General features: G+C 48.7%; 1 protein-coding gene across 4 annotated transcripts; it reads left to right on the top strand.

The window, feature by feature from the left end:
• Nucleotides 1-1,462: 1,462 nt before the first annotated feature.
• Nucleotides 1,463-17,169, top strand: LOC149862292 (prolactin-releasing peptide receptor-like). 4 transcript variants are annotated; one of them, XR_016442897.1, is made up of 5 exons: nucleotides 1,463-1,601; nucleotides 3,980-4,183; nucleotides 4,495-4,938; nucleotides 10,489-13,085; nucleotides 13,404-17,091. XR_016442897.1 is itself a non-coding variant. In XM_090051089.1 (4 exons), exons 3-4 carry the CDS (start codon nucleotides 4,520-4,522, stop codon nucleotides 11,120-11,122), a joined length of 1,053 nt encoding a protein of 350 aa, XP_089907215.1. In that variant the 5' UTR covers nucleotides 3,163-3,491; nucleotides 3,980-4,183; nucleotides 4,495-4,519; the 3' UTR covers nucleotides 11,123-13,092. The 4 variants fall into 4 exon arrangements, 1 of the variants encoding a protein (XP_089907215.1); XR_016442895.1 differs by lacking the exon at nucleotides 1,463-1,601 and adding an exon at nucleotides 3,163-3,491; XR_016442896.1 differs by lacking the exon at nucleotides 1,463-1,601 and adding an exon at nucleotides 3,163-3,491 and having other exon boundaries at nucleotides 3,980-4,938; nucleotides 13,404-17,169.
• The last annotated feature ends 3,371 nt before the right edge of the window (nucleotides 17,170-20,540 follow it).

Below are 20,540 nucleotides of genomic sequence, written 5' to 3' on the forward strand. Positions count from 1 at the left end.
TAGCACCCTTGTGCCCCAGCCAGCCCCTCTGCCACCTGATGCCCCCACCCAGGGCCTTTGGCTGACCCCTGCCAGCCCAAGGCTGCTTTGCTCCAGCTCAATGCGCTGTGGTCCCAGGCACATGTGTAAACACTGTGCTCAGGGAAAATAAACTCCGGCATGAACTGCACCAGAGTTTACTACTCCGCACTAATTGCACGTGGAGATGCACCCGTTATGGAATGAAATCTTCCAAGACAAGAGAGCTGCACGCATAAAGCTGGTTACAATTTAGACCGGATGGGCATAGTGCTTGGATACGGTGGATAATACTTCCTAGATAGCAGGTTGGACAGGGGCCTGCCATGAGTCAGAGAATCTGTTGTCTTGTCTGAGAGTGGAGACCCTTTCAGAGCGTGGAAGTCACTCGCCAGCGCCTGCTGGTGGTAATGGAAACACATCACTAGCAATAAGTGACCCGGTGCCCAAGATTCCTATCTGAAAAGAGTAATGGCACAGATGCACCGGGGAGAGATCTGAGTGGGGGGTTCTGTACAGAAACTGGCTCTCTAGCTTAATTTGTCAGGAATTTGGACAACTGTCAAGAACGTGCCCTATGCTCTACATGGAAAAGGAATGTACCCACACCACAGGAATAGGATGGAGGATGGAGCTGGACTGTTCTCAGTGAAGCCAGATGACAGAACAAGGAGCAATGGGTTCATGTTGCAGCAAGAGAGGTTTAGGTTGAATGTTAGGAAAAACTCTCTCACTTGGGGGGTAGTGAAGCATGGGAATGGGTTACCTAGAGAGGTGAAATCTCCATCCTTCGAGGTTGTGAAGGCCTGGCTAGACAAAGCCTTGGCTGGGATGATCTAGTTGGGGAGGGCTTTAAGCAAGGGTTTGGATGAGATGACCTCCTGAGGTCCCTTCCAACCCTCATTTTCTATGATTCTGTGAATAATAGGGGTTACGGAGGAGTAAAAGAACCTTCCTCCCAGAATCTATTACCTGCTGCCTCCATGAAACTGTAGCTGGTTTTATTTTCCATTTTGGGAAATGCAAACAGAGGAGTTTTTAACCATCACTCTGACTGATTGTAGCAGCCGGTCTTGGAAGAATGAGGGATTTGACGCAATGGTTACAATAGTAGGACACGGGGGGGGGCTAGATCTAAGCTGCATCTTCAACCATTCTCAAGCTGTAATAGACCTTGTTCACTGCTTTTGGTGCGTGATAGAAACCCCCACGAGCTCCAGGCAAAAAGGGGCTGTGGTCCTACTGAACGGAGGGCTCCAGCCTGGACTTTTCACTCATTCCCTGCTAGCTTCAAAGGAGCTACTTCTGACTGACAGTTGCATAAAGAAATCAAGCCCCTCGCTGAATACAGTAGCAGAGAGAGGCAGCAGCCGGTAGAGGGGGCGCGAGGGTTGGCAGTAGGGATCTCATTAAGTTCAGCAGGCAGAAATGAGCATAGTTGGAATACAGAGCCCCAAAGGACGAGAGAGCAGCCTGAATCTTCTGTGCTCCTGCACATCCAAAGCCCTGTAGGAATCAATACGGTTCCAGATACCACGAGCCAAGCCTATCTGTGCTTCCACCTGGACCCTGCTCTGCACTAGGTCAGTACAGAAGCCTGTCTTTCTGTTGTCTGCAGATTAAATGGGCTTGCAAACAGTTTTTTTCTTGTTCTTTTTAAATGTAACCCCGCTGTATGTGTACCCCGGCTACTGCACAGGAACTGTGCCCAGGCAGGAACGAGTCCATCATCAGATGCTGCTGGGCTGCAACCATGGCTTTGCACTTGACTTGGGGTGTGTCTGTTGTAAAAGTGCCCTTGGTGCATGGGAAGTGTGGGAAGAGGGTTGAGCCTGTTGGTTATTTAGAAGGAAGCAAGGACTTCTATACCAATAGTTCAAGGAACAGTTTTACATTCACAGCGCTTAGCCAGCCAGCTTCTCCCCAAAGCTCCCATTTGGAGACTTATCCAGGAGCAGAAGGATAAGCCTTGTGAAGGTATCTGTAATGTAAAATGCATTACTTCTCTGTGGGTTCAAAAAACAAAACATACTTTAAGCCATGTATTATTGATGGCAACTTCGTTCGAGGAAAGCTTCATCTGTTTCAAAGTGCTCCTCTCCTGAACTGTTGAATACAGATGAAACCAAGAGGAATCAGTAGCAATTAATCTAAATCTCAGTGCTACGACAAGTTTTCTGTAGGTGCTTTGAGTTATCCTGTCAGACTCTATGGCAAAGAGAGCATTCTCTGTTCAGTTCTATTGGGTGCTTACAAAATCTATTAAAAAAATACTGTTTGCTATTTTGTTGCTTTAGACAAGACTTTCCACAGAGACTTACAGAGTACCACGATACCTGCCATGCAGAGAAATTAAGAGGGCCGGGCAAGGGAGAGAGAGGGTACTTTATTTAGAAGCTCACGGATGGTCTGCGACTGAAGGCTGGGAGATGGATGCTTGCTAAGCTTCGAGTGAAGTGTATTTTCAGGTGCTTTATGAGAGGAAAAACATCCTGCAGGAAACTGCTGAGCCTGGGATGCACTTGTGTGCCGTCAGTCTGAATAGCAGTAGGCATCCAGTAATTGCCTCTGACCTATGGCGACACGGGCAGTCTCTAGGAAAGAGTTGTTTGTGCTCTCCAGTAACAAGCCCAGTTCTCAGGGCACAAAGTCTATGGGGATCAGTGCTCTTTCCAGGTGGCAAAATGCTAGGCATTTCCTGGACGAGACCCCTAGAGCAGTGAATCCCAACCACAGTGCCATGCTGACATCCTAGGGTGCCTTGAGTTCCTTTCAGGGGTGTCACAGGCTGCCGTGTAGTTTTAGCACTGTGCAAACACGAGGCACAAGATGAACGCAGTAGATTTCAAAGACAACACGGTGTTGAAACATTCTGAGCTGTTGTGGTCTTTCTGAGTTCTTGACAAGAGAGGAAATTGCTCTAGTATCTTCCTAAACCCCCAAATCGCCTAAAAACGAAAAGCTGACATTTTTCAAGGGGTGCCTTGAATCTACCAGGGTCTGTCTGGAGTCTTAAAAAAATGTACTAGAGAGACACAAATACTGGGAGTGACACATAGGGGTTTGTATTTCAAAACTGATTGAACCCTGTGTCCATCAACCTAGACTCCTCCCTCCAGCCCAGCAGATTAACTGTTGGTCCTGTTGGAATTGAAGCGGTTTTTACCATTGAACTCACAGGACCAAGCTGCAGTATTTTTTGTGAATTGCCTGAGTTGAGTGGAAAGGAAATGCTGCCTAGTGACACTTGATTTCTTTTGCAGAAAGAGGCTGATCATTTGGGTTAGGAAAGGGGATTAGCAAAGTACTGGAGCACAGGCTTTTTAGTCAAAAGCTGAAAGTAGCGTCATTTTTGGTGTTGCTGATTTTTTTCCCTCCATAAGCACCAGAAAATATTTGTTTTGCTTCAGGTACTATTTCCCTCCTCTTTCAAGATGATGTTCACATTTCCATCAGCTGGATGCTTAGTGAAGGTAAAAGTGCCATGCAATGCTTAGTCTAGAAAGGACGTTGTTAAAATAATAACGCTGCAATTTTAAACAGACGTTTTTGCCCATGTTACTAACAGCTGCTTAAATTAGGCATAAGAGAATTTTCAGAATGAAAATGTTGCTGTGTCTCTGGTTAGTTTGCTTTCTTCAACCTATACTCGAGAGTAAGATTAGCATTGTAGTAAGATTCACAGTCTGTTTCTAATGAGTTTCATCTCCTAGCTCTCACGTATTAACAAGGGGCTGCAGTTTTTTGCACTGCAGGGAAACATTTATATTCTTACTGGGTCATTTATTTATAGCCAGAATATGTTTCTCTGTGTGAGATTCTGTAAAACTCTTGTACTAATCCTTTTACCGATTTGTAAATTTGGGAATGTAGCTACCTCTCCTCGGCAGTCGCCAAATTCTCCTGTTGTCAGAGCAGGACTCTACTTGTGCTATCTCTTATTTCCCATCCCTTTTTTCAGGAACCTGTACAGCAAAACTGTTCCAGTCCAGCAGGAAAAATGAAACGGAGAAAGCAATTCTAAGGCAGCCTGGCTTAAAAGGAGGCTAAAGGATTGGGCCTGAAGCATATGGAAACCATCTCGGTATGAAGGCCCATGGGAGCTGAAGCACACGCAAGAAATGAAAAATGATGTACCAAGAAGACATGTCTATTTAATCTCAAGGTATGACCTGTGGAGTGTAGAACAGAGTTGCATCGGTAGGATTATACCCGAATAACCATTCACGTACACAAGTACGTCCGGAGAATCTCTGCAAAGCTCAGACACTGAATCAGAGTAACAGGTCACAGTTTTACAGGGACTGTTTTATCGGGTGAGGACTGTCAACTCATCCAAAATAGGTGCCCACAGAAGGTTTGATCAGAAATGGCATGCACACACACTACTGTGTTTCAGAACAGCAAACATATGAAATCATGATCTTGATCTCGTAATTAGGGTCACTTGTGCTAACCCGTCTCCTCTTCTCTAAGCTTGATTCCTAGTTGACTCTGACTCATGGAACCCATCAAAAATTGGGACAGCGTCCCAACCAATGGCAGCGTCTATGAAATCATCCTCAAGAACAGCTCCAATTCCAGCTCCCAGTTTACAGGTGTCCAGCTCATCCAGTCCTTCAAACCCCTCATCATCCCATGCTACACCTTAGTGGTACTGATTGGCATCTTTGGCAACTATCTTCTCCTTTATGTCATCTGCAAGACCAAGAAGATGCACAATGTCACCAACTTCTTCATCGGGAACCTGGCTTTCTCGGACATGCTAATGTGTGCTACATGCGTCCCTTTTACCCTGGCCTACGCCTTCAACCCGCAGGGCTGGATCTTCGGGAAGTTTCTTTGTTACTTTGTGTTCCTGATGCAGCCCATGACTGTCTACGTGTCCGTCTTCACGCTAACTGCCATTGCCGTAGATAGGTAAGTACAGCTTCTAGCCAGCTTCTTATCCTGTGTGATGCGGGATGGAGGGTTTGTTTAGAAATGAATTGGCTTCACAATTGTAAACATTAATTCCTGAAATTGCTGCTATCACTGTCCGTGATTTCGCTCTGACCCATTTTCTAGCCTCAGAATTTAGCTTTTCAGGAGAGGGCTATTTACAGCAGTGGGGTTTTTTTCCCCCCTTTTCCTACATTGCATAGTGTATATTGAAGTATACTGTATGGATTTTGGCACTGACATGGGAGCAAGGGGCACATGTCTGTCTGCGCATCATTTTCTCCAGTGCTGTGAAGGCAACTATGTAGAGTGCATGGGGCTGTTTGTAAAGCTCTTTGTTCTACTCTGTGAAGGAGCATGCTAGAGCAGCATTACTAGCACTGCACCACAGCTCTCTCTGTTCACTCCCTCCCTCCTCCTCTTATCCCTCCTACAGTCCCCTGAGCTGCATCCCCTTCCTAGAGCCTGCTCTTGGTCAGCTTGGCGCGGGTATCTTCAGTCTTACATCCCCTCTCTGCAGCATTCCCAAGTGAGATCACACAGAGGCCAAGCACACTCTTGTAACTCCATCTCTGCCCACAGGATGACAAGCCCAGGAGGGCCAATTATTGCAGAAGCATTTCCAGTGATGTGGTTTCTAAGACAGAGTGTGTTTGAAGTTGTTTAAAGAGGCAGCTGGAAGCAGAAATTCTGCCTTGTGGTTTCTCCCCTGCTGCCTTTAATAGACAGTTCTGTGCTAGCTAACTTTCAGCTGCCTCGGGAAAATCCCAGGAGAGCACAGGCTCATCTGCTTGTGGGAAGCAGCAGCAGCCCCATGGCTTGGCTTACCAAAAGCACTACCCAGGGCACGCAGGAGGCACTCCTGCCCTAGCTTGGGAAGCATGGCAAGCTCCTGTCAGCCTACATGAAGCATGCTGTGAGGTGCTGATGACTTCTTGCCCCTCAGATATCCTAGATGAGATATAATCAATGGGAAGTGGCTGGGTCATTGTGGTGGGCCCGTACTGGGTGCTCCTGCATTGAGCCATCCACCTCACTGTGCCTGACTACCTTCCAGGCTCCAAGTGCCTCCCTAGGGGTGCCTCACATCTGGCCAACTCCCTTCCTGGAGTACACCTGAAAGCCTGGTGGTAACGTTGCCACCACCCAGGGTCTGCTTCTTGGAAAATACAGGCCCAGTCATCTTTGAGAGGTACTCGAATCACTGCAAGAACTTCCCTCAGTCTGAAGTACCCGTAGTGGTCTCCCTTAGTCAGCTGAACCAAGGGGACCCCAAAGGCATAATCTAGACGCTCTCCCAATAAGTCTTCCATGCTAGGTAGGTACAGAGGAGAACTTTATTGGTTATAAGGAGTAGGTTTGGAGTAGGGTACAGGGTAGAGAAATATCAGAGAAATACCTTAGCGCAAACAGTGGCATGGTAGCCTTTGATCACACAGCTGAGTTACTGCAAGCTATATATCTACAGGCAGTCCTCAGACTTATGACACAATTGGTTGCTGAAAACCACATCTTAAGTCAAAACATTGTAACTTGGAACCAATTTTCTCCTAAGAAACAATTTTATAAATGGGGGATTGGTTCCTGAACCAAGGCCCGATACTGTATTTTCACCAAAAATACCCCAGAATGTTGCACTTGATCAATTATAGATGAGTAATATAGCTACATTAATGTATTTATATTGTAAATAGCAATCATACTGATTTGGAAGGGCTTCTTTGAGGTGACTTTGGATTTTTTTTGAAGGGCTCTTGGTTGGACTTTTTGAAGGGTTCTTGGCTGGAGTCTTCTCAGGAGTCTTGGCTGCAGGTTTGTCTGGAGTCTTGTCTGCTTTCTTAAAGAAAGTGTCCAAAGAAGTTTGGACAGATGTTCCCCATGGAGGCGAGCAATGCAGCGAACTTGTTCGCTGGCATGGCACTGCATCGGGTCGGATCAAGCGTTGTAAGTTGAAACTAGCATTGTAAAGTTGAAACAGGGTGTCAATTTATAAATGTTGTAAGTGTGAAACGTTGTAACTTGAAACGTGATAAATCGAGGACTGCCTGTACTTAAATCTCAAGTAGCTACTCACAAGTATCTTCCTGAGGCAGGAGGAGATTCCCTCTGGAGGCAAACAGTTCATTGAACATGAGTTTCAAGAGAGAGTGTGAGTTTCAGATGGTCCAGCTTCTCTGAGAGTTCTCATCATAGCTGCTGCCTCCGCCTCCTGGGCAGTCCTTAACTTACATAGACCTTATGACCTCATTTACCTGAGCCAATGAAGGCCAGCAGCTGTTGGCTGCCAGCCAACCAATTTGAAATGCATCACTGGTTGCGAGGTAGACAGTCAGGGTCTCTAGCCCCCTCCCAGTCATGATGACATTGCTTAGAAGAATGGTGAGTTTAAGTTCCTGCCCAGGTGTGTGAGGCCAGTCACATAGGCAGAGGGAGCAGGCTTCCCTCTCCCTCCAGAATGTATCCAGCTCAGGTTACAACCAAGGGTTACCTGAAGCTGATGGGAGCCAGGGGTGTCTGCCCTCTGCAGTGACCATGGTAGCCTAATTGTCAGATTAGGCATCCACCTGATAGAAGAGTTTGGTGACAGACAGAGATGGCATTCTGCTATAGCCATAGCCCCTGTGTTCCCCTGAGAGCAGGAGTAGTAATTGTATGCTACAAAGGGAGTAGACTCATTATACTTTTTCCCCCATGGTGTAGGTGAGTAAAAGGGGTGCTACCACCCTCATGGGGCTCTGGACTAGAGCCATATCTTTCTGTTTCTGCTGGGACTAAAGGGCACTCAGCACTGCATGGGATCAGAGGAGCTCCTGGTTTTCCCATGGTACAAAATTAATGCCCAGGCTCACCTTCATTCTGCATTCCCGCAGAAGGTGATGGGAAATGCTAATTGCTTGGATGAGGACCAAGTAAGCATCTTGGGCCTAGGCCTGCATGTGCTTAGCTGCACTGTAGTCACAAGGGGCTTGGGGCTGCGATGGAGCCCAGGTTCTGTGCGTGCCAAGGGTCTGGAATGGGATTCCCCTGTATCACGTCCAGACACTCCACTTCCTCCTAGCCCCACTTGGGTTCTTGAGGACGTTCTTCAATTACAAGAGGCTTCTTCCAGTGCTCCACAATCACTGCCGCTTCCATCCATCTTGTCTGGAGTCTCTTTCACGGCCAGATTAACAAACCTTAGCCATGCAGCTGTTGAGCCATTTGCTGCCAGCCCAAGGTGATCAGCTGTCTTTCTGCCTGTCCAGCCTGCTCCCATGCAGCTGCTCCTGCCGGCCAGCTGAGGACCACGCAGAGATTTAGGCAAGGTTGCCATGACAAATGCATGGCTTGTGGGCTGGCACCAGTGTCCAGTCAGGACATGAAGGACAGCCAATTGCCAACCCGTGCCTTCCCCCTGCAGACTGTTTCTGCTCTGACACCCTGGGACGCTGCAAATAAGAGGTGTAAACAACTCTGGGGTTCCTTCTCTGAGATGCAGTGAACATTGTGATAGCTGTGCCTAGATCAGTGCAAAGAACAATCCCGTTGCTTTTCCTCTTCCTGCACCATGGCTTAGAGTCCCAGGGCTTTGGCTTTCAGCAGAGTCATGGAGTTGCCATGGTAAAGACAGTGATGGGCTGCTGTAGGAGTTGCTGAAATTCCCCAAACACAGAGGACTCAGGCGCTGACACTCGGCCATGCTAATCAGTCCTCTCTTGCTGCTGCCCCACAGACGTAGCTACTCCCCCCTAGGTTGCTTGGAGCCTGAAGAGCCTGGAGGTGTGTTTGAGAGCACTGCTGCCAGGCATGATACATTTGCAGTCTAGACATAGTCTTAGTGCTAGGCAGACTTCCTGAGTGCAGAACATGTGGCACAAGACGGACACTATGCTGAACCATATTCTAGGCACTTAAAGTGACTAGCAGGAGGCTTCACTGTCAGCCTTGTAGCTTTGATCATTTAAAAAAAAAAAGCACAGAAACCAGCATAATGCATGTGGTGGAGGAGAAGAGAGATTAACAGGGGGAAAGATGTTAGGCTCTTTTAAAATGTTGCCTGAACGTCTCAAGTATGAATCAGAGAAAATTTTATAGAAAGGGCTGCTTGGGCAAGGGAGTGTGCTGATTGGTGGGTGAGTTCCTCACGTTGACAGAAATAACCTGCTGCTTAACACAAGGCCTCAGGATGGGGAAAAGAAAAGCCCCAATTATTTCATCCTTCCACAATAAATGCTTTGCTTCAAGTTAATTCTCTGGCTGTGCTTCTGCTGGGATAATTGCAGCTCGCAGGGACCAGAGGCTTTGCTGTGCTGGCAGGGGGTTGTTTCCTGTTGCCTTGGCCCCATGTGTTGGGTCTTTTGTGACTAATTAAATGCTACACAAATGTCATGTTGATGAAAGAAGAAAAAGGGGCTGTTAAATGTTTGACTAACTGGAAAATGTCAGGCTCGGTGCTGGAGGAGGAAAGCTCTTTTGTAGCTTTTGTGCTCAGTTCTGGAATGTACTGGTGCTGAGGATTAGCCGGCTGCTGCCAGTGCCTCTCACTTGTGTGGAGTTTGTCATGTAATTGCTCCATCGCCAAAGCTACCAGGAGCAGTAGGGACTGCAGCCAATGCCAGAGACTGGGGAAGGTAGGACAGCCATGCTGGAATGAAGCAAGGGCCCATCCAGTCCAGAGTCCCATTGGACGGCACCAGGTTTAGTTGAAGCTGCTTTGGAAACGTGGTGCTTACCCCTTGTAGGCGCCCCGGGTGCATGCAGAACTGGCCATACCTGCAGCCCGATGTGGTCTGCATGCAACCCTGTCCAGGGTAGCTGTGATGCTAGATAGCCTCTGGCGGTTCCTTGTGGTAACTGCAGGTTACTCAGGGCCCGTCCAGGGAGGGAGTGGAGATGAAATGCTGAACCATGTGAAGCTAATGCATGCAATTAAAGTGCATTAAAACCCCATGTGGATGCTGCAGCTTAAGGATGAAGCTACAGCAAACAAAGGGCACTTTGCTTCCCAATGGCAGCAGCCACATGGGTTCTATTTGCTGCCATTTATGTGCATTAATTTCTCCTAACTCCTCTCTGTGTAGACAAGTCCTTAGTATACTTTACTCTGGGGCACATACCTCATCAGCCCTAGCAAGCGAGTAACAGCGCTGTCCCCATGGGGATGGCACTGACCACTCTATCTCTGTAGCTGGTGACTTTTGTGTTTCTGCTTGCTGCTCCCTGCTTGGTCTGTGGGCTCACGTGCCCAGCTGTAAACTTTGCCGGCTAGGCTGATTCCAGGTTGGTGCAAAGAGCTGCAGCAGGCAACTGCTAGCTCAGCTCAGAGCAGGGGGATGAGGAGGTCCCATTGCACGTGCTGCTTTCTGTGCAGCTCTGAGGTCTCATTTGGGCTTAATACGCATGCATGCAGCAAGCCTGCCATCTCAGGGGTTTGCACAAGTTAGTTCAACCCTACTCCAGGAGTGCAGCGGGATGGGGCCGTTAGAAACAGGAGTATTGAGGAGAAAGTGGCAATGGGAGCCATAACTTGTTCCTATGCTCTCCCTGCAGGTACTACGCCACGGTGCACCCTCTGAAGAAGCGCATCTCTGTCACCAGCTGTGTGTATGTGGTGGGGGGAATCTGGCTGCTGTCCTGTGCCCTGGTGGCCCCGGCCATTGCCCACACCTATCACGTGGAGTTCCAGCGCGAGGGCTTTACCATCTGCGAGGAGTTCTGGATGGAGGAGGAGAAGGAGCATCTGGCCTATGCATACAGCACCCTCATCATCACCTATATCCTGCCCCTCTCGGCTGTCTCCCTCTCCTACATCTGCATCACGGTCAAGCTTAAGAACCGGGTGGTGCCCGGCCACCCAACGCAGAGCCAGGCAGAGTTTGAGCGGGCACGTAAGAGGAAGATCTTCCGCCTACTCGTGCTGGTGGTAGCTGCCTTTGGGATCTGCTGGCTCCCCATCCATGTCTTCAACATCCTGCGTGACATAGACATCAACCTCATCAACAAGCACTACTTTCTGCTCATCCAACTGCTCTGCCATTGGTTTGCCATGAGCTCCTCCTGCTGCAACCCTTTTCTGTATGCCTGGCTGCATGACCGCTTCCGCAGTGAGCTGAAGAAGATGTTCACCTTCAAGCGGAAGATCATTCCCACCAACCACTGTGTGGCCATGAGCGTGATGCTCTGAGATCCAGAGTGTGGCCTCCCTGCTCCTGGATGGTCTCACGCTCCCTCTTGCCCTTTCCATTTCCAAGACAGTCAACAAAAATTAGATTTCCCAAGCTCACAGCACATAGCCCCATTTGTTGGGGATGGCTGCGACTGCCTCATGCTGCTCTGGGGTCCCAGATCTGGAAGCAAAGGATACTTCACTGCAATACAACTTCAGTGGCAGTTGGGAAAGTACGTGATAGAGGTAGAATTGCCCTAACTTTTCCTGACTGTGCTATCGACCCCTTGATACAACATCGAGTCACCAGGTTTCTGCCTCATCGGAAAGCAAGTAGCCAGGTATCCCAGCTAGTAATGAGGCTCAGTACTCAGGAGACTGACTCCAGGATTCACATGTTTCAAGGCTGCCGGTCTAAGAGCTAAACTTCACCAGGAACAAATGCCTTTTTACCCAAAACCTGCTAGGGAAATCACCACTGGAAGAGACCTTTAAGGTAGGGAAGATTGCAGATTGTGGAGACATGTCCAAGCTGGCTGTAAACTGGTCGTCACTGTGGTTCGGCCAGAGCTCACCCTGGGCGAACTGCCTGAGCACTTACCCAGCTTTGCAAGCAGGGTTACAGCCTGCTCTCAACCCCCTGCTACTGCAGAGGAGATACCATGGTGATGATGTTGGTTCAGGTGATTTTACTGTACCTGGAAGTGGAGAGCCCCTTCCTCCTGGCCTTGAATGACTTGGTGCAGTTGAGGGTGGAGACTTGTCCATCGCACTGCAGGTGGGCACCCCCGTGAGAGTCTACTACAGCCTCCCAATGGGAGGATCTTGGTTACGCATTTTATGGTAATGGCAGACTGCTCTCGGGCTCTCCCTCCTAGTTTGCTCCTTTGGCCTTTTGGCTTGAGGCAAGCAAGACTAGGGGGCATCTGGACCCCAAGTCATCAGGACTGGGGTCTTGCATGTAGGATGCCTGCCATGGATCTGGGAGTATCTGAAGCCCCAGGCTGAAGAGCCTGGGAGGGAGACTTGCTGATGGTAGTGCCACATGGCCTGGAATGACTGAGCTCTTCTCAGTTGCTAGAACTTGGAAGTGATTCGGCCCCAGACACCAAATAAAAAAATAAAATAAAAAAGGGATGTCTGTGTGAACTACAGCGATTGCTTTGTAGACACTGCCACAGTCACAGTGCCAAGTAGCATAGTACTAGACCAACAGTCTTGGAAAGAGTAGATTTGGGTTACCAGAGGATGAGAGAAGGAAGAACACCACATCCAACTTTTATGTATCGGGGGAAATCCCTTAGTAAGCCAAGTGGGAACTGTTGCTTTAGATTCACAGAACTTACAGATTCATAGAAGTAGGGTCAGAAGGGACCTTGTAGATCATCAGGTCTGACCCCCTGCCCTGCTTCTTTTACTAGGACCAAACATAACCCTCTGTGCACAGTTCTCTTCTCGTTCTGATCAGGAAAGTGCTTTGATGGGGTTGGGGCCGGATCGCTTACGTCAGAGGGAAGCTTGGACGATGAAGTGCATGTCCCCATGTTTGCAGCTGAAATGTTCAAGCACTCCTGTGTCTAGCGCCAAACTTCCTGTCTTCCCGAGATGTCTCAGCATGCGGTTTGTTGGAAAGAAAAATCTAGTTTAAAGCTCCTGTCTCTAAAAGCAGAAGGTAGGGCAGAGAGGCACCTCTGAACCAGTTAGTCTGGAAGGTACCACCCTGCCCATCTGCTGCCTGATTTCACCACCTTTCTCTCTCTCTGAAGCTGGGCTTGGAGGGGATTTTCTTTTCCAGACTGCAGAGGTCTTTGCCGGCCGGGAGCAGACCTGCTGTGAGCGAGAGCCCTGCAGCTGATAATGGAAGTGATTCTGACAATGCTGTCCCTCGCCCCCGCGATGTGCTGATCTAATGTGTTTGACGGCTAATAAAACAGTGCTACAGACCACAAGCTCTTTCCTTTCTCGTGATGAGGCCTTCCGGGTATGTATAAGTGGGGTTTGCATCTAGACATGGCGGGTCTGGAGAAGGAGGGAAAAAAAGGAGGGGGAGAGTGTTCCTTGTGGCAGGAGCACTCCTCGCTTCTGGTGTTATGAGGCATTTGAGCAGTCACTTCATTGCTCTGTCATGAGCAGTTCATGAGCCAGATCACCGTGCAAATGCTAAGGGGGGAGGAAGCATACCAGCTGCATCTCCAGCTCCTTCTCGCTTTCTTCCTATCACCTCCTTGCCCTGCTGGGGAGCTTGTGGCAGAGGGATTGTGTACTTTTGTGCCAATGTGGATTCTCTCCTCCTTTCCAGAATCAGCTCTGATAATCCTTTCTGACAAAGGGGCACAGCAGGCTGACCGCCATCACCCACACAAAGGGCACTGGGCAATTGCATGAGGATTGTATCTCATTGGCATCACAGCAGAAATGCTGGAGATAACCTCCTGGCTGCCGGAGGCGAGCAGGGGAGGACACGGCACTCCCTGGGCCTGAGTCTGCGAGTGCTTCTGGCTTCCAGAGCAGGGCTGAGTACTGTCAGCACTCATTGAGGACAGGCAGGCTTGCTGAGCACCTCTCAGGAGGCACTTGTCCCAAGCAAGATAAGGTCCGTTCCCTCCTTGCTGCCTTCAAATCTTGCAGGGCTCATTGCAAAGGCTGGTGTGGGGGAGGCAGGGGAGGAGCTCATCAGAACATCAAAGTCCTCTGTCCCTCCAGAGGCTCATCGTGTTGCTTAATAAATCCAGGGATGGATACAGCACTGCGTGGGACTGGCTCAGGGCCTGGGCCCTGGGGAGATGCAGGATCCCCCTCTGCTCTTGCCCTTAGCCAGGGGTATTTCCTCTGCCCAGCACACAGCCTTCCCTGACACAGGGATATTTTCCCTTTCTCGTGCCCAGTTCTTTCAGTCTGTAAAAGTTTATGTTTAACCTGTGCACTGCCTTCTCTCTGGGGCATTGTATAAATGCTCCCCTGACTGTGTGGGAGACAGCTCCACTCATGACTCATTGAAGCTTTGGAGGAGCAGAGGGAGCCCCATTCCCAAGGGCACCACAGCTCCTGGGTGAGTGATGTTTGGCTTTGGTCTTTTTGAGCGCATGCGACTGAACTGCTTTGCTGGTGCTGCCTGCCAAACACCGTGCCTTTGTGGTTTGCCCTGGGGGCCCTTCCATCATCCAATCAAGGCATTAAGGACCCGGGTGCTGAGGGCTGGCAGCAGGTCAGGAACAAGTCATCATCCACTGCAAGAGGCAAGAGCTTTTGCGGGTGATTTCTGTTATTGTCTACCACTTAACTCCTCTCCCAGCCCAGAGGAAGAGTGCGTCCAGCCGGGGTTTGCCACTGCTGGCACTAGTATTGCATGCATGGCTCTGTTAGTAATTTATTATGCTCTGGAGAAGCTGCTGCCCAGAATCCCTCTTGCTTTTCCCTCCTACTGTTAAGATTTGGGCACTGAAGGGTTTACAGGGTTATCCTACATTATTACATCTCCCCAGATCCTGCTGCGACTGTGTGTGTGAGATGCAGAATTGTAGCCGTGCATTGATCTGGGTGCCTTAGATACTGTCTCTTGTGTCTCTGGTGTTTGAACATGGATTACCCTCCTCCTCTGTGCTGGCTGCTGCTTTTCTTGCTTCTGTATTGTCAGCAAATTCCATTGCCTCAAATATGTGGCGTTCCAGCTCCCAGCTTACTGATAGAGCAGACAAGGGCAACAGGGTCAGGGCTGCTGATCCCTGCAGCTCTTCAGTAACATCTCTTGGTCTCTCCTCAGTGTAACTCATCCTGCCTGGAGGGTCACCATGAGATCTAGACACCACTCTAAGTTGGACAAGCGGTACACAGGGATAGACACGGGGTGAATTTCCCCAAGGTTTTCTCTTGCGATTGTGCCACTTGCCCCTTTGGCAGGGTAAATTACCCTGCCCTGAGCTCTGGGCTGTCATGCCTGGACTACTCCCTAAACCCGGCAGCAACTTGAGAGCTCATTTGGGTTCACTGGAGTCTGCAGTATCAATATACTCTCCACATCTCTGGAGGGAGGAGACATATCTATGTACACTGGCAACCTCCTGTTTGTGATGCCGCACCAGTGTCTGCTTTGTGCTGCCAGTGTGTTCCCAATGGCTGGGTTTAAGCAGGAGCAGTCCTCCCCAAGACCGTCGCTTTCTTATCATTGCTCACCATCTAATGGGAGCGCCTGTTGTGCTGGGTGCCGCACACGTGCATGGTCAGACTCAGTTCCTGTCTCCCAGAAACTTACACATCCAACAAGCAACACGGACAGAATGAGGGTGAAAGGAAAGATCATCACCCTCTTGTTACACAGTGGGAGCACAGGCATAGAGACGGTCACTGACCCGACTTGATCCGAACACCAGGCCAATGCCCTAACCACATTATCTTTCTTTCCTTATGCTTTCTGGGATTGAACTAATCAGTTCCACCCCTACTTTGGGATTCTCTGAGCCAATCTGCATGCTGATTGATTGATCTCTTGGTGTGCAAGAGCATGCTGCTGTCCAGATGTCCTAATTTCCTGGTAAATGATTCTGGCTTGACTCTGCTCCTCTTCCCAGCTCCCCTGCTTTCGCGGGAAAACCTCGCTCTGCCACTTGACATCCTTTCTTGTGATCAGTGAGGAAAACTGCTTGCTTTAAGCATCCACAATGCCTCCCTGTCTCTGGGGCCACGCAGTCCTCCCAGGGCCATCTCCTGAGGCTTTTGTTCTCTTCTCTTGCTAGCCTGCTCCCTTAACTGGCCCCGCACTCTCTGAACCCAATGGAAAATTCCTGCTGAGTAGGGGCTGGTGTGCTAAGGAAGGTCTTATCTTTTACTGCAACCTATTGAGAAATCTCTCGTTCCTTCATGAGGTTGCCTTATTTTTAATGCTTGCCTGCCTTGCACTCGTCCCGTGGTAGCCTCTGTCAGCTAGGTCAAAGCCCCCGGCTCTTTTGGTAGAAACCCTTAGCACATCCATAGATCCCATAGCAGGTTACTGTGTGATCTGTCCAGGGTTTGAATCCTCATTCATCACGTCCTGTGCTTGCATTTTTCAACCAGGATCTCCCACATTCTTCTGGTATCTGCTTCCCTGCAAGTCAGCATAATTTCACCATCTTCCAGTAGGATCTTATAAGTACACTGTATCTCTGCAAACCTAACCCAATTACAGACACCAAGCAAGAGGCTCCAGCCTGCTTTGAGATCAGCCCTGTCAAAAGGAAAAATGTTCAGCTGCCAGTGGTTTGCACTAATAATCTCATTTCAGAACTGCTGAAACATTTACTGGAGTGCAGGACAAAGTGGACTGAGACAGCTCTGAAACAAGGGGAAAGGAAAAAATGCGACAAGTCTTGTTGTTGGTTATTAACATCATGCCAGCAGCTGGCACAAATACTGCATAACACATTTTAATAGGTTCACAATTTACTAACAGAGAGGTTAACGTGGACTGTATATGAACAGCAGAAGGCAGTATTGCTGTTTAGCCCCAAATGTCAAAGATGCTGCTTATTTAGGTGAACTGCAGAAGGAAAAGGAAACATGGAATTACACAAGCAACAGGTACTAAGAGCCCCTTTAGCCAGGTCAAGGTTCCTTCCCCTGATAGACATGGTAGCAGGAGCAATCACTGTCACCCAGATAGTTAAGATAAAAAGTGCATGAAAGCAATCTGAACACTGGCCTAGCAACCAAGGTATGCAGGTGCTGATGTGATAATGTGAGTGTGTTACCAAGAAGCCTTCGTTAATCCCTGTGCGTATAGCATTTTAATTTTGTAGTTTGTATTGCTAGACTTATGCTGCCTAGTGCTGATATCTCCCACACTTGAACCCAGCCTGAAATAGGAAAAACTTAAGCATGACCAAAATGCTGAGTAACATGGGGCTGCGTGCATGGTAATGATACCTAAAAGTCTTTTTGTTGTTGATCTCATGACACTGCACATTCACCCTTCTCGAAAGACAAGATAAACAGAGCTATTAAAAGATAAACAAGCTTAAGTGGCTGACTTGGGGAGGTGAAATACTACATGCATGACTAATTATTTGGTTTGCAATTTGAAATAGGTTGTTGTCTAAACTAATCCAATAAATAAGCTGCCAGGAATTCACTGGGGGTGGGAGAGCTAGAAAGGGGGAAGTGGCAGGGCTGGCTGAGGGACTGAGAGGGTTTTCTGGAATAGTTTCACATTCAAGGGCTGTGTCATAGGACTCCCTAAAAGGGACTTTCATCCCAAATCTGAAAGACGACTGGGAGTTCAGCAACAGGCAGTGTCCAGATCGGGGCTGGGATTTACTAACTGTGCAGTTGCACTGCCCCTGAAACGAGCTAGTCTCTGGCTTCAGGGCTCTCAATATCTACCTGTGGAGCATCCAGGGCTGTGTCCCATGTTTCGTTCCCCAAAAGCGGAGTGACTTAACATAGGCAAGATAGATCATCAGTCCCACTTTAAAGATGGAAGAACAGGAACCGAGAGGGGGACTGGTATGCAGAGCGGTGAGTTAGCAGAGACCAGACCCTGTTCCGAATGATTAGAAGCCTTGTCTTCACACTATGAAAGATAAATGTATTGGACCGCAGGAAAACCAACATGTGAGAGCTATCCAAGGTAAAAACACAGTGAAAACATGGGTGTTTTTTAAAATAATTTTTCGTGTTCTGGTCCAAATCGGCCAAATCAATTCCAAATCTGAGAGTCAGTCAAGTTTGCTCTGCTGCTGGCAAACATCCTCCACCTCATCTGGGGCTTCAGATGTTTCCAAATCCTTTGGCAGGCATCCTATGTGCAGGACCGAGCTTGGAGACTTGGGTTTCAGATGCCCCTGCGTTTCACTTGCCCTCAGCTGTAGGGCCCCAGGGGCAAGCCTGGGAGGAGTCTCCCATTTCCATAAAGTGGGCATAAAGTCGAGATTTTCCCACTCCAGCAGTAAGCGGGAGCTTTACTACACATTACTTCTGTGGGTACTGAATGGTACCTACCCCATGCCAGAAAAGCAGCCATCCTTGGGTGCGACTTGGTGGTCATAGTATTTCCCCTGCCACACAGTGAAAACGTGGTGCTTAACAGATACTGTGAGTTAAAGCAGACAAGGTATAGCTGTGGAGAAGAGTGCTGAGTGCACTGTAAAACTGAAGTGCCTTGCCATCATGGTGACTTTACCTTGCAGGGACTTATCATGAATTACCTTCTGTGCAGTGAAAATGCCTTTCTTTAGCCGAGCCACATAAGTGCATTTCCAAGGTGTGCAGACAATGGTGTCTGATTGCAGTAGGTCGGTGCTGTGTAAGAAGCCCTCAAGCACGGCACAGTGTATTGCAGGTATTTGTGACAAGCTGTGAACAAAGTACATGCACTTTATGAGCTGGGCCTGGTCCTCTACAGCGGGGGGGAGGGGGCATCTTCTCATTGCGCAGGTGGCTGGAGAGACTGGCACCTGGGTCTGAGCACCTGTCTGAGCCCAATCCAGGTGTGAGCTCCCCTACAGCAAAATCCATCTCACCTTGCTTTGGCACATTCACAGCCTGGGTGTACCTTCCCCTCTAAGCCGGGCCCCTTAGCACAGCTCTGACTGTGTGGGGCTTGAGGAAAGCTGCATTCCTACTATATGGGGTACGAATCAGCTTTTCAAGGCTCAAACCATCACAGTGTTACAGGATTTCATCTTGGGCCCTTTCCAGTGCTCGGCCCGATCAACAACTGGGACTTGCCACTTTCTGCTGAGACACGTGATCCATCAACTTAAGAGGCACACATGGCCACGAGACTGTGGACTTCAAAGCTATGACAGGTTTCTGAGTAAAACACCTGTCATGGGGCCAGGAGTGATTCTTCTCCACTGGGACTTTGGGCTTGTATAATTATGGCGTAGAATCCAACGCTGGTGGAAAGAAGAAGGCAACCTTTCTCTACTGGCTAATGAAACAGCAACAACAAAAAGATGTTGCTCACGGGATTGGAATGGTAGAATGAGTAGTTTAGTGAGGTGTTTAGGGCAGGTGAGGTGATCAAAGGTGTGCAGTGAACTCATTTGTCACATACCTTGGCTGTTTTTCACGTGGCCTGGCTTAGAGATTTTGCTATCACATACCTTGCATGTGTGTGTGCGTGTGAACGCGGATGCTTACTGGCATTGCTCTGCCTTGCCCGTCCAGCAGATACTCTAAACAGTGAGAGCCTAGTGATGTCTAACGTTACTAAGCTAGCAGAGTTTCCATTAGACCTCCTAAAACAGTCAGCATCTTCCATGCTCAGTCTCTGCTATAAAGGTGGAGCTAATCTCTTCCAATGCTGGATTTATGAATGCACTTCAGCACTGTCTGTATGTCAGGGGTCAAAAGGAAAGCTCAGACACTTGACTCATGGGTCCCGGGTCTATCTGATTTTGAATCGGCTCCTAGCAGCCTCCTTTAACTGGCCATAGATCCTCAGGGGAAAAAAGGCCTGGTGACTTGAATAGCAAGGTACATACAGACATTAAGGGATTGGAGTTCTAGGATTAGGAAAGGTTGACTCGCCCAGGAGCTGTAACATGAATCATTAAAACCGACGTGCCGAAGAAAACAATTTGGAGGTGTCTGGTGCACGAGTGTGGGTGTGTGTGAGAGATGCAGGGAAGCTCTGTAATTTCTTTTTCCATCAGTTTTTTTATGAACAGACATTCAGGCCCCTGTCTTACTAGGCCTCCAATGTAAAATGCAGCCCCGTGACATAGCGACATCATATGATCAAAAGAGCAAAAATGGAAAAGATATCACATTTACCCAAATAACTTTGTTTGACTGTGCCTTTAGACCAACATGGCTACAACCAACACACCTAAACCTGAACAGCGAAAGCCTCTTTGACACCAGAGGAATTTTCTAAGCCTTTGCTAATGTTCACATCCCAGTCAGTTGAAACCAGGGGCACGGAGAGTCTGAGGGGGAAGGATAAGCCTTTTTTTAGCATTGTGCTAGTTACCCCAAGTGAGGACATGTCTGAGTGCTGGAGCGCAGTGTGTCTTGCGAGCATGCGCAGATCATGCATGGGGATTTTAGTCGGGAGCTGATATAAGGAAGGGCAATGGGTGAGATCATTGTTTACTAACTCATGTGTGAATGAGTGACTCCTCTGTTCCTCAAATAAAGCAGAACCCCACCCTCCAAGCATTACACTGGCATGTCACACCGAAACTCCCAGACAACAAAACTGCATTCTCCACCTCCTGGTCCGTCTACTCTCTGCTGGTAACAAGTTTTCTTTGGTTCAGTGACTGAGAAGCAGAGGGCCAGGGAGGCAAGTGCAGATGGAGGGGAAAAAGCTCAAAGCCACAGGTCCTATGCACCCACGTAGAATCATAGAAAATGAGGGGTGACGGGACCTCAGGAGGTCACATCTAGTCCAACCTCCTGCTCAAAGCAGAACCAGCCCCAGCTCCATAATCCCAGCCATGGTTTTGTCTAG

Source organism: Crocodylus siamensis, chromosome 6 (genome assembly GCF_052110815.1).
Source record: "Crocodylus siamensis isolate JL-2025a chromosome 6, ASM5211081v1, whole genome shotgun sequence".
Classification (NCBI taxonomy): domain Eukaryota; kingdom Metazoa; phylum Chordata; order Crocodylia; family Crocodylidae; genus Crocodylus; species Crocodylus siamensis.